The following is a 12398-nucleotide window of genomic DNA, read 5'->3' on the forward strand; positions in this document are numbered from 1 at the left end:
TATGAGTGCAGAATGAAAATGCATTTATGGACTTCCCTGGCGGCGCAGTGGTTAAGAATCTGCCTGCCAATGCTGGGGACACGGGTTCGAGCCCTGGTACGGGAAGATTCCACATGCCGCGGAGCAACTAAGCCCGTTCGCCAAAACTACTAAGCCTGTGCTCTAGAGTTCGCGAGCCACAGCTACTGAGCCTGCATGCCACAACTACTGAAGCCTGTGCACCTAGGGCCCATGCTCCGCAACAAGAGAAGCCACTGCAATGAGAAGCCCGTTTACAGCAATGAAGAGTAACCCCCGCTCACACCAACTAGAAAAAGCCCGCACACAGCAACAAAGACCCAACACAACCAAAGATAAATTAATTTTTTTAAAAAAAGAAAATGTATTTATAATTTGCCATCGACTTCCAAAAGAAACTTCAAGTGCCTAGAATTAAAGTCATGTAGTATAAAAATTAGTGTAAAAGCCAAAACAATTCATTTTTATCATTAAGACAATAAATCAACTCTGAAAACTGCATATCAATAATTACTATGAACTTTAAATAGTAGACTACATCTTATATGCAAATAATTGGTTACCAGAAAAGGCTAAAAATGCTTACTTATCCTCAATTCTAATAAAAATTCTAAGCTAAACTCTCCTCACAATATCTCTGGCATTGTCACAAGAAATCTGTGTTTCCCCAGAGAGATATGTGATTTTCATCAGAATTTTTCTTATGAGCTTCACCACCATCAAACTTTTAATTCCTGTTGAAAAGTATTTAGCTCTATTTGCTTACAACCACCTGTGAACCCACTGCAAAAGCAAAAGCACGCTAAGCTGATGACATTCTACATGCCAAGGAGGGCTTATCCCCTCAGCCTTCTAAGGCACTACTTTAGCCTCCTTTTCATCAAATGTCTCTCCTAAGGCGCCTACCTGTTCAAATTTCTGTTGCGTCTCTGTACTTAACAGACTAAGAGAAGCTGACTGCAGAAGAATAAGTGAAAAATCCCAATTAAAATATTTTGACTTTTTCCTGGTTCTTTGGTGTAAACCTTAACGTGCTCAGTCGACACACGCCCCCTTGGCTGGAGGGGGCTCACTTCACACGGCGGCCTGCTGCACTCTTCTGGGCCACAAGGCATCAGCTGAAGAAAACAGGCCTGGCTTTTGAAAAGCAACGAAAGTATGGTGCAAGGAAAGCCCTTCCCAAGAAGCTGGCCTCAGCCTAGCACAGGATCTTCATCAGTAACAGTCTAGCAGCATCTGAAAAACCACCATGGAGCCCACACCTGGGGAAATGGTAACAGCCAGTCTGTCCCAGACAAAGGACCAAGGAAACAAAGACCGACTTGAGCTTTGGAAAATCCTTGTGCTAAACAATATCCAATTTCAAGACATGCTTCAAGATAGCTAGGACCCCAAATAAACTACCTTGTATAAAAAGAAAACTGGATCCCAAGAGAATTCTGATCATAAAGATTCCCTGGATTTATAGTGAAAATGGAAAAAAAAACAATGGGAGAAGAGAAAGGAGGAACTAAAGAAGAAAGTTCCAACTTTTGTGAATCCACAGAATTTGATTCAGAATTATGCAGGTAAGAAGTGCATTTCAGGTGTGGTGTCTGATTCAATAACCACCACTACCTGAAAGCCATTTAAAACTTGGACACACCAAAGAAACTTGATTTCCCCTAATGATTTAATAGCAAAAATATCTAATTCACCTTTAAAAAATAGGAAAAATAAAACTTGTCCAGAGATGATCAAAGAAAGGAAAAATTCAAACGGAATCATGCCCTCATCACAGCTTTACCCCCTGCGCAACTGACATCCCCAGAGGCAGAACAGGCTACTAGGTAGACCTATCCCCCACAAGGGCATATTTCTCAGGCAGTGTCTCTGATCCTTCAGCTGCTTGTCAATTCTCCACTGAATCAAGGGAGAAAATTAGGCTAGATCATTGGTTCCAGGCTTTACAGCACATAAGAATCACCTGAGGAGCTTTTAAACCACCTGATCATAGGTCACAACTGCACCAATGAGGACAGACCACCTGGGGCTGGCGGCCAGTCATAAGTAGATTTTTAAGGCTCCTCAGGTGACTCCAATGTGCAGCAAATTCTGGAAACCACAGGGTTACATAGAACAAATACCGATCCACAGTCACAAAAGACAGTGAATCCACCAAGTTACACACCACAAATCCAAAGTTCATCAGAAGTGAAAAAGTCTCCACAAACTGAGTTTCAGTTAAGGTAAAAACAGAAAGAATGAAGCTACTATATATGAAAACATTCTCCATTTCTGCCAACCTATTCCAATGAAAAAAACAACTTTCACCCCAGTCTCCAAATGCTTTTATGTCACCACACCAAATAAGGATATACCATGCTTGATGGCACACAGGTTCAAAAGAACAGAGCTACCAATACAGCACCAGCCTCCAAGGCTTGACGGTTCATGTAGCTTCTTCACCTTCAATTCCCTCCTCAACACAAATGTAAGTTAAAAAAATGATGATATCGGGGCTTCCCTGGTGGCGCAGTGGTTGAGAGTCCGCCTGCCGATGCAGGGGATGCGGGTTCGTGCCCCGGTCTGGGATGATCCCACATGCCGCGGAGCGGCTGGGCCCATGAGCCATGGCCGCTGAGCCTGCGCATCCGGAGCCTGTGCTCCGCAACGGGAGAGGCCACAGCAGTGAGAGGCCCGCGTACCGAAAAAAAAAAAAAAAAAATGATGATATCAAGAAGCCTAAGTATCATGGGCTGAAGAAAGAAAATTTACTGAAAGAGAAATATTGCCTTATGAAGGCTGGGGGACTGCCTTCTTACGACTTCTTTTTTTTTAATTAATTTATTTTTGGCTGCGTTGGGTCTTTGTTGCTGTGTGCGGGCTTTTTCTAGCTGCGGCGAGCAGAGGCTGCTCTTCATTGCAGTGCATGTGCTTCTCATTGCGGGGGCTTCTCTTGTTGCGGAGCACGGGCTCTAGGAGCACAGGCTTTAGTAGTTGTGGCGCACGGGCTCTAGGAGCACAGGCTTTAGTAGTTGTGGCGCATGGGCTTAATTGCTCCGCGGCATGTAGGATCTTCCCGGACCAGGGCTCGAACCCGTGTCCCCTGCATTGGCAGGCGGATTCTTAACCACTGCGCCACCAGGAATGTCCCCACAACTTCTATTCTTTAATAGATCTTTTTCAAAGGAAGATGGAAAGACTATGTTTAGGATGATCAAGACATGGCCAGTTTCCAAAGGAATCAAGTTTGTAGAGAGACTTGACTTTGCAATTTCAATGTATTATACTAAACAATGTTATTCTATGACAATTTAGGCCAAAAGGTCTTTAAAGATGTTTAAAACGTACTCAGTAGCTATAGCTCGTTAACAAAAGCGGCTGCTATATGAGCAAAAGGAATTTAAATGTTTAGAATTTAAACATTCAATCTCTTACAATATGGATTATAAATTCAGAGTTGTCCAAGCTTCAACTGTTTTTATAATTGCATCTTAAAGCGTTCACACATAGAGTACTACTTATTACAACTTAACAGCAGAACAAATCATTTGAGGGTTTTTTAAAAAACAATGTATTACTCGTAAACATTTGCAGTACAAAGAGAATTAGGACCTTTACAAAATGTTTCCTTTTTTTTTAGTAGTACTTTATCCCTCACTGGTTTTGATTTCCAGTCTACTAAAGAACCACTAATTGGAGCATTGTTTCCCATCCTTTGAGACACCAAAAAAGATATGTCAATGGAACAAATTAACAATACAAAACAAAGAACAAATGTTAATGAACATGTGGTAAAATCAACATAATTATCCTAATTGTCCATAGATGAAGCATGCCAGAGTCAAGTGACTTATCACCTACTTTCTCAATTGGTGATTTCTTGGTTTGCTCATTTCCTTGCATAGGTTTTGGACACCCCTCTTCTTTATGTGCTCTCTTTGGTTGGTTCTGCTTCAGCTTTTGAGCCCATGATGTTATAGATTTACTATTTAAAAAGAAAAAAACAAAACACCTCTCTTTAAATGCTGTCCTTCACAAATACAACTAAACACTAGTAGATACTATGTCAGTGAAAAATGCTTTGAGTTGTTTTTCTAATAGCAGAGAGAGGATGGATTTTTATTGATTCACATAAATTTCTTCTTACAATATCTTACTATTAAAGGCAAAATGAAGAAAAAGACTGACTAGCAGTGATTAACAATACTTATAGTCTGTAGCCATGGAACAGAACAAAAACCACCATAGTGGCCTCTTCAAGTACTCAGTATTATCTCCACAGTGAAAGCATACTTATTTAGATGGCCTTATAATTATACTTATGGGTACCCAAGATTGTGTTGCCACAGCAAAATACCTTACACTGGATGACATATTTCAGAGACATAAAACGGAACATAATTTTAAGTGATTATTTGCTTTACAAACATTCAGCCAAAGTTTCTTTTACCAAAAGTTTCTCTTACCTGGGTCAATCAAAATGTCATTTAACTTACAAAATCTCTTCTTATAAACAAAAAACATAAAACTGAGTATGCTTGTATATAATTTTTTGTTTTAAATTATATGAACATGTGCGACAAAATTCCACTGTTGATGCAGTCCTATACTCTAATTTTCAGCAAGTCGATAGTGACTAGAAAATACAAAAGGTATTTTTCTGGCAAGGCCTCTCACCTTAAGAGTTTTAGTAGTCTTATAACATTGTAAATGGGAAGACAGATGTCCTTAGCATGTAGTGTGCTTTGTTAATTTCAGTTTTTTCCACAGGCAGTAAATAAAACAATTTGATAAAACTGATAGACATTCAAACACATCTCATTCCAACTAAAAGCAGCTGTATTTACTAAACATGTTTAGCTTATTATAAATGTAATAAACAAGTCAAACTCCCTTCAAGTGATGGAGAAATTCTACTTACTTATCTGTTTTTCCACTGTATACTTCCGAAATCTTATTTTCACCAAGAAAACTGTGTTCAAATTCACCAGGAAAAATGGGAGTATCTTCCTTTAAAGATGCACAAAATTCTTCATTTGTATGTATATAAAAACTCTGGTTTTTCACACCATCTGCAAGTGACTCCTTTTGCACCACCGGTGCCCCAAACTGTCCTTTAGAAACCTCTGCGTGCTCCATGAACTCTTGAGCGTCCTTAGATTTGTAGGTATTTAGTTCTGAGACACAAAAGGTACCATACCCACTGCTCACTGAGCTACTATCCACATTGCAGTCTGGTTGTGACATGGATGTTTCTCGCTGCATTTCAGGTTCTTTAGACTTGGGATAACTGATAACAGATTCATTTCTCTCACTGTTTTCAGAAAAAAAACCCATTTGACTTTCTGAAGATATTTGTCTGCTTAAAGAACTTCTATCACAGGAAGCCCAGGAAGCATTATTGGTCTGTAACTTGACTAAATTTTTTATCTCCTTCTGTATACGCTGAAAATAAAAAAGTTACAGATTTGGCCAAGGATGTATATTAACATCACATTTTTATAAATGTCTTAAAATATTGTGTTTAAAAATAAGAGATATTACCCTAAAGATGACACATGTGCATTATATTTAGTTTTATAAACAAAACTGATATAAAGAACTAACTAACTGGGATCTTTGAGATGGCCCACACTCTGGCATTTCTCCCAGGGCCACTCTCACCTTTTAGAGACAGTCCGAGTCCTATATACGGAATGCGTACCTCTAAATAAATAAATCTACTTCTTACCTATCACTTTGTCTCTCACTGCATTCTTCCTGGGATGAGACACAAAGAACCTGAGCTTCAGTAAGCGCTGACACCAGGAACTCGGGCCCCCACCCAGGTGGAGGATGGAATGATAATGCTGACCCTCCGGACTTCAATCGACTACAGCTTGGACTCTGTGGACCTTTGTCCCAATTCTATGCTGAGTTCTCCTCTGCTTAAGCCCCCTCACGATTATGCATGTACCCTTAGTTTAAAACTTCCCCAGTTTTGCAGTTTGGGGAGACACTGCTTTGGGAAAAGATCCCTGGTGTTCTCCTCATTTGCTGCAAGTCATGAATCCTTCCTTCTCCCAAAAAAAAGGGGGGAAAAAGAATTAACTAATTGGTTCTTCTGCAAATCTTACAATATAAAACAAGAATCAGTATAAAGAACTTACTTGAATTTGGCTGTGGAACTGTTCCTGCTGGGCATCTATCTGCTCCTGGCAGTGTTTTTCCACCAACCTGAATAGTTGCAACCACCTGGTCTAGTAAATTATAAAGTATTTCAGTTAGACATAAATTTTTAACCTAATATTTCACAGAAATATTCCTCCAGGGGGAAAGAGCCTTTTTTAAAAATGTGTTTTTAATGTAAAAGTCATAAGCTAAATTAATTATAAAACTATATTTAATGCAAAAGTACACAGACATAGGCTTGGGCACCCCTTTCTTATGTTACCTGTGGTCTGGGTAAATTTGAGGGTCTGAGTAAATCTTCCTTTTCAAATATGGCATCTTAATTTGATGTCATCTGCTACCATTTCTGATTAATCAAGAACTGCTGCTAGTTGTACTTTACATTTGTCTTAAGTCCCTCTTCCTTTCCTCATAACACCTAATGGTTTTCTTAAACATTAACCTGGACTCAGAAAAAGGATCCCACATCTTAAAACCACAAATAGTTTACTATTAGGAGAATTTGATCCCTAATTTAGTTGTTCTTCAAGTTAAAAAACCTCTTTTAGAGTCAGATATTAAAGTGCTTTAAAGCACTGCAGCTGAAAAAGAATGAAAAAATGACTCTGAAAACCTATGGAAGTGACCTATAATTCCCTTCACGGCCACTTTTAGGTCCTGATCCATCCTGACCCCCAAGAGTAGTTAAGTGCTCTTATAACTAGACTAGGCCAAAACACGGGAGGAGAGGGGGCAAGGACTTCTCCAGAGGCTGAATTCAATCTAAAGGCTGATCTACTTTCAGTAACAGACCGTATGTAATAACATACAATGTCAACAAGTAGCTACCACAACTGGCTTCCCTGTTTAAAACCTTTCGGTGCCCTTCCACTCCGGTCATTCCCTACAGGGCCCTGCGTGATCCGGCTGATCTACACCTCCCAGCTTCATCTCAAATCTCTCTGTCCCTTTCTCGACACACACCAGCCTCGCTGGCCCCCTTCTGTTCCCTGGACACGCCAAAACTGTCTTCCGCCTCAAAAGTCTCGCACTCGCTGTACCCTCTACCTGGAAAGCCCTCTCCGCAGTTCTCAACATGGCTGGCTTCTTTCCCCGCTGCGATTTCAGCTCAATTATCATCTTCTCTCGAAGAGTTTCCCAGACCACCCTCACAGTCACTCTCTCTCTTTCTTGGCACCCTGTTTAGTTCCTTCGGAGCGTTTACCACAGTCGGAAAGTCTCTCACTTGTTCTCCTGGTTAACCTGTCTGTCTCCCACCCCTGCGCCCACCCCATCTCCAGCACCTAGGACACAAGGCCAAGAGTGGACACTCAGATACACAGTCTAAACGAGTGTATAACAATGGATACTGCTAGCTGCGCTTTTCTTGGTATTATAGACTACACAATCCAGAGACCCTTCAGGTTCATGGTGAAAGCCACTTACATAACAGAATTAAGTTGAAACCTGTATAACGGTATTAAGGTAAAGTGGAGAAAACCTCAAGACTGGAAAAGGAAGCCTTAAAATGAAATACGATGGTACTGATAGGAAGCGTGAAATCTAAATCAATTGACTTCAGGACAAGGTGGACTAGATCAAATCAAGTCCCTTACCTTCTCAACTTATAAAGTATCTTATATTAATCAAAACATAAAAGAAATCATCAGGCAACAGTTTTCTTATTCAATTATACCTCTATACCTTTAGGAGTTATTTTTATCCTAATAAAGTTATTATTCACATAAAACTAAATTATGATAGAATAACAATTTACTTAACAAAAAATGGCTTCATAGTATGTGAGACACTTGAGATTAATCACATCCTTATCATCATTTTCTTATTTAGGATACAAATGAATAGAGTTTATTCAGGCCATAAATTAGTGGAGACTTTGTTTTTCCAAGTCAGACTTTATTGTTAATGTTTTAATTTTAAGTAAGCTAATTTAAGAATATTACTAATACTGTGAATAACATTATACACTTAATTATTAAGAAGGGCTATTATTCATTTCCAACTAAACCTATGTATACCACCCCCATCTTACATACTGCTGGAGGGCATGGGTGCCAAGTTTTCCCCTGAGCGCAGGTGCCTGGCCCTATTAGCCTGAACGGGGGCTGCTGCCATCCGCTGTTCTAGTCTGGCCTGGGAAACATCCTATGGGCTTTTCCCAGGCCAGACTCCCACCTCTCCACCAACAACCTGGGTGGTCCTGAACACGTAAATTTGACTTCTTTATGCCTCAGTTTCCTAATTTATAAAAGGGGAACAGCAACACCTCATAGGTGGCTGAGAGGACTAAATTTTAAATTTAAATGTGATGCACGTAAAGCAGTGATCTCAATGGGGGAAGTATATTTTGAAAATCTGTGAGGTCATGGTTGTCACAAGGATAGCGGGAGCACCACGAGCATTTAGTGGGCAGGATCCAGGGATACAAATCACAGGATAGTCCCTGACAATAAAGAACTGTCCTGTGTCCATTTTATATTATAAAAATGATACATATTTTGCATAGTTTTCAAATCACCAAATTGTCCAGGAATGCAACTACCAAGATGTTTCAGAACTTGCTCAGAAATGAGTCACCATTTCAAAAAATCATGTCACCAGTTGCAGTGGTGGATCATCAGTGCAAGACAGATGTATCAGTCTGTGTTGATAGCTGCTGCGTTCAAGGTGAGTCTACATAGAAGTAAACACCAGACTGCGGCTACATTATGTTTTCTAATGTGGATATGTCTGAGTATTTATACATTTACATATTATCTTATTATAAATAACTATTATTCCTCTTTTATAGCACAGGACATTACATTGATTTTTTTTTAAAAGCAGATACAGGCAGGCTATATTATCTGTGAATTTCATTTCAGGACAATATAAGTTGATGTTATTTTGAAAACTGTTATAAAAAGAGGGCTTTGGGTCCAATAAGGTTGAGTGCCACTGACAGAAAGTATCTAGTATACTGCCCGGCAAATACTCAGTAATTACCACATAACTATTACTATTATATACATAATCAGTAGTGCTAAATTGTTAAAATAATTTAGTTAATGATGTGCTTTTAAATTTTTCTTACAATCACAGAAATATTAGCAAGTACTTAAGAACGTATTAAAGTATTTCTATGGAAATGCCTTAAAAGATTCTTTCCTGATCTAATAAAAATACATAACCTTCCCAAGTTTAAGCAGTGATAAACTTAAGAATCCCAGAAGAGATGTTTTATAAAGGAATTCTAAAGAATCAGGTCATCCCCAGATCTCTTCCAGAGCTCTGTGGAGGTTTAGTTCTTTACTGTAATAATGTAGATTAGTTTCTTATAAGTAGGAGAAATCAGACAAATGTTACTATTCCAAAAGAAAGGTGTAAACATGAAATTCAGGGAAATAAGACTTGCGCAATCATTACCTTCCCATTCTTTCTAAATCATTACCCTAAAGCATCAGAGACTTTTATTTTCATAGGCTATGAAAACACACGAAACAAATTCAGGAAATTTTACTGAAATGGCCAAACAAGTATTTCATATTCTGTCAAAGTAAGAAATAGCTTAACAAGCTCTTCAGCGAATAATCAATTATATGCCTACATTATAAAAATTAAGCAGTCAACTAATACTCAACAGAAAAAAAATAATCTGTTAGATCACAGGAGAACAAAGGGCAGAAAGAAACTGGTTCAAATGTTAAAAGGTGTAAGTACCTGGCTGGTGTTCTGGCTTGTAATCATCTGTGTCTTAAATTCACAACTATATTCTGACTCTGATTTAAGATGTTGATTTCAAAGACTAAAAGGAACAATTTCTACTTAAAAATGAATTTGCCAGAAGTCAAGCCACATTGAGGCAATGCCTCATTTCTTTTTTTAAAGCATATCAATTCAGGTATTATAAGCTAATGAGTAAGTATACTAGGGGAAGCATTTCATAAAACATTCCATTATTATTTACATCATTTTACAATGGCATTTTATAGGTCGTTTGCACTAGCACATACTGGTTGTTATATGGAAAAAAAAGGTATCAAAACTTAAAACTCAGTTTTCTTTTAAGTTTGCCATAATAGTCATTTTTATAACTCCAATGACTATGGATAATGAATATAAGTAATTACACTTAGGGGTGGCTGCTGCTGAATTCTTAAACCAGATAATCTTTCATTCCATTTATTCTACATAGTTTTAAAACTATGATTAACATTTACAACAAAATCTACTGCTCTCTAAAGAATTTAATAATAATGTTTTACACATTTCTACAAAGTGTTACCAACTCTAGCCTTAGAAAAGTCTATCTTGGGCATTATTCCATGAAACAAAACTTATTTATAAGTATTCTTTTAACTGTTAAATTTTTATGTCACAATTTAACCTATGGACAAAAGAAAGAACCACTTGACCTGAACAACCAATATAAGTCAATGTAGCACAGCTAAATGCGATAAGGTATTAAACGGAAGCCTTACTTTATAATTAGAAATATTTCAAAGTGGATTTAGGCTTTACAAAATGATGACAACTCTGTATAAGTTACTTAAAAGATCAGAATTAGTAACAATATCAATAATTTTGGAATTCTCATTTTTATGAACAAAGACAATATTTTAGTTCACATTTAAAGTATAAATTAGAATGTCTAATCACTAATATATTATTAAAACATACCTTTGATCATTTTTCACATTTGTTCTGTATTGTTCCCTAATTAATATCCTTGACCACTTTATTCTAGCAATAACTTAAGTATCATGCTCTTTAGGATATAAATTTCTAATAATTTAGAGTTTAGTAGAGGCATATCTATAAACAGAATTATTTTGTTAATTCCAGAAATGAAACAAAACTAGATACCTCACAGTTTTTCCAAAGTTCCGAATCAGTCTTTCCACTGTTGTGTAGCTCTTGCATTAAAGAGGTTAGGACTTCAACTGTACCTTGAATTACAGATGGTCTGGTCTTCCCTGAGAAAGAGGATACCCCATTTGTACTAAGGTGGGGACTACTTCTGTTGAAACATAAATAATTCAAATGGTTTTCTTCATTCTACCAAAGTGTTGAATAATTCAGCAGTTCAAGATTTAGCAGAGCAGTACAAAACTACTGATATTTAATCCTTCTTAATGGCACCTCATTTGCTGAAAATCTGATCACAAGTTTGTCCACGAAGGGAAAACAGCAGTGAAAAGACAGGCAGCACTTAATTGTATTTTTAAGAACACAACAGAAGAACCTTCTTCAGAAGTGAGAGAACACTCCAGAGTACAGCAGAAAATAAAAGTTTCTGCTAAACAATAAGAAAAATTCTAAGCTACTCCGATCTAAATTATTCCAGAGGATTATTTCACCTCACTTTAAGAACAGACCTTTATTGTTATGGAGATTCTTTCTCCATTGCCCAGAATTACAGTCAAGTCTTGTTAACTGGATCCCCCTAATTTGGTGTGATAAGGTGATGCTTATCTTTGCACTGTCTTTGAATAAAAGTAGTGCCAACCAAATTAGCAGCAAATATTCAGGACTTATTTAGCTTATCCAGTGTGTAAAATAGCACTGATCCTTTCCAGGAGGACTGCTTTTCCGAATCTGAGATGAGTTTATTTCAGATTTGTTTTATAAACCCACAAGGCATAATTAGGGACATTAAAATTTATTTAAATTCTAACCGTTGAAAGGTCACTTTATTTATTGATACTCTGCTTTGTTTCACAAACAATTTGCAAAAAAGAGGACCTAATGAAAATAACAGTAAAATAATAAAGAGGATCAGAGAAAATACTAATAAAAAATTCAAGGGAAAGAACATAATATGTTGTCCATTAAGTGTTAGATATACAATTATAGTTGTGTAATAATCAAGTTTAAATTTGGCCAATTTAACTGCCAGTCACAATGAAAAGGGAGACGCTTCAGTTACATAATTTTCATTAGAAAGGCACATTCAAGCTCCTCCAAGTAAATCAGACACTATGTTCTAAAAGGGGTTTCTTCTAGAAGTGGGTTTCAAAGGGGCTGTCAAATGATACAGGAAACAAAAAGCGTGGCCAACATTCAGGAAGTGGGTATAGATTACGATGGCCAACATTTCTGGACCTTATCCCATGCTTTTTTTTTTCCCTTTCCTCCCTATTTTAATTTATGCTTTCTCCTCTTCTTTTATGTATTCTTGTAAGCTGCCTTAAATTCCTTCTGAGGCCAAAGAATGAACAAATTTTTTAAGGAATTAATTTATT

The 12398-nt window shown here is 37.5% G+C and overlaps 1 protein-coding gene across 5 annotated transcripts in view; it reads right to left on the reverse strand.

The window, feature by feature from the left end:
* MPHOSPH9 (M-phase phosphoprotein 9) overlaps positions 1–12398 on the reverse strand; it is a 54935-nt gene that overhangs the window by 39374 nt on the left and 3163 nt on the right. For 4 of the 5 annotated variants that reach the window (XR_003793984.1, XM_029225620.1, XM_029225617.1 and 1 more), the window contains exons 4-7: positions 11020–11173; positions 6153–6242; positions 4925–5448; positions 3865–3988 (exon numbers count right to left, since the gene is read on the reverse strand). Coding sequence is in view for 4 of the 5 variants with exons in the window: in XM_029225620.1 (XP_029081453.1) it covers positions 3865–3988; positions 4925–5448; positions 6153–6242; positions 11020–11173 (892 nt within the window). In the remaining variant the exon portion in view is untranslated. The remainder of the gene's footprint in view (positions 1–3864; positions 3989–4924; positions 5449–6152; positions 6243–11019; positions 11174–12398) is intronic. The other variant, XM_029225624.1, reaches the window with a different exon arrangement.

Source organism: Monodon monoceros, unplaced genomic scaffold, assembly GCF_005190385.1.
Source record: "Monodon monoceros isolate NGI ecotype Baffin Bay Population unplaced genomic scaffold, NGI_Narwhal_1 Super_Scaffold_1, whole genome shotgun sequence".
Lineage (NCBI taxonomy): Eukaryota > Metazoa > Chordata > Mammalia > Artiodactyla > Monodontidae > Monodon > Monodon monoceros.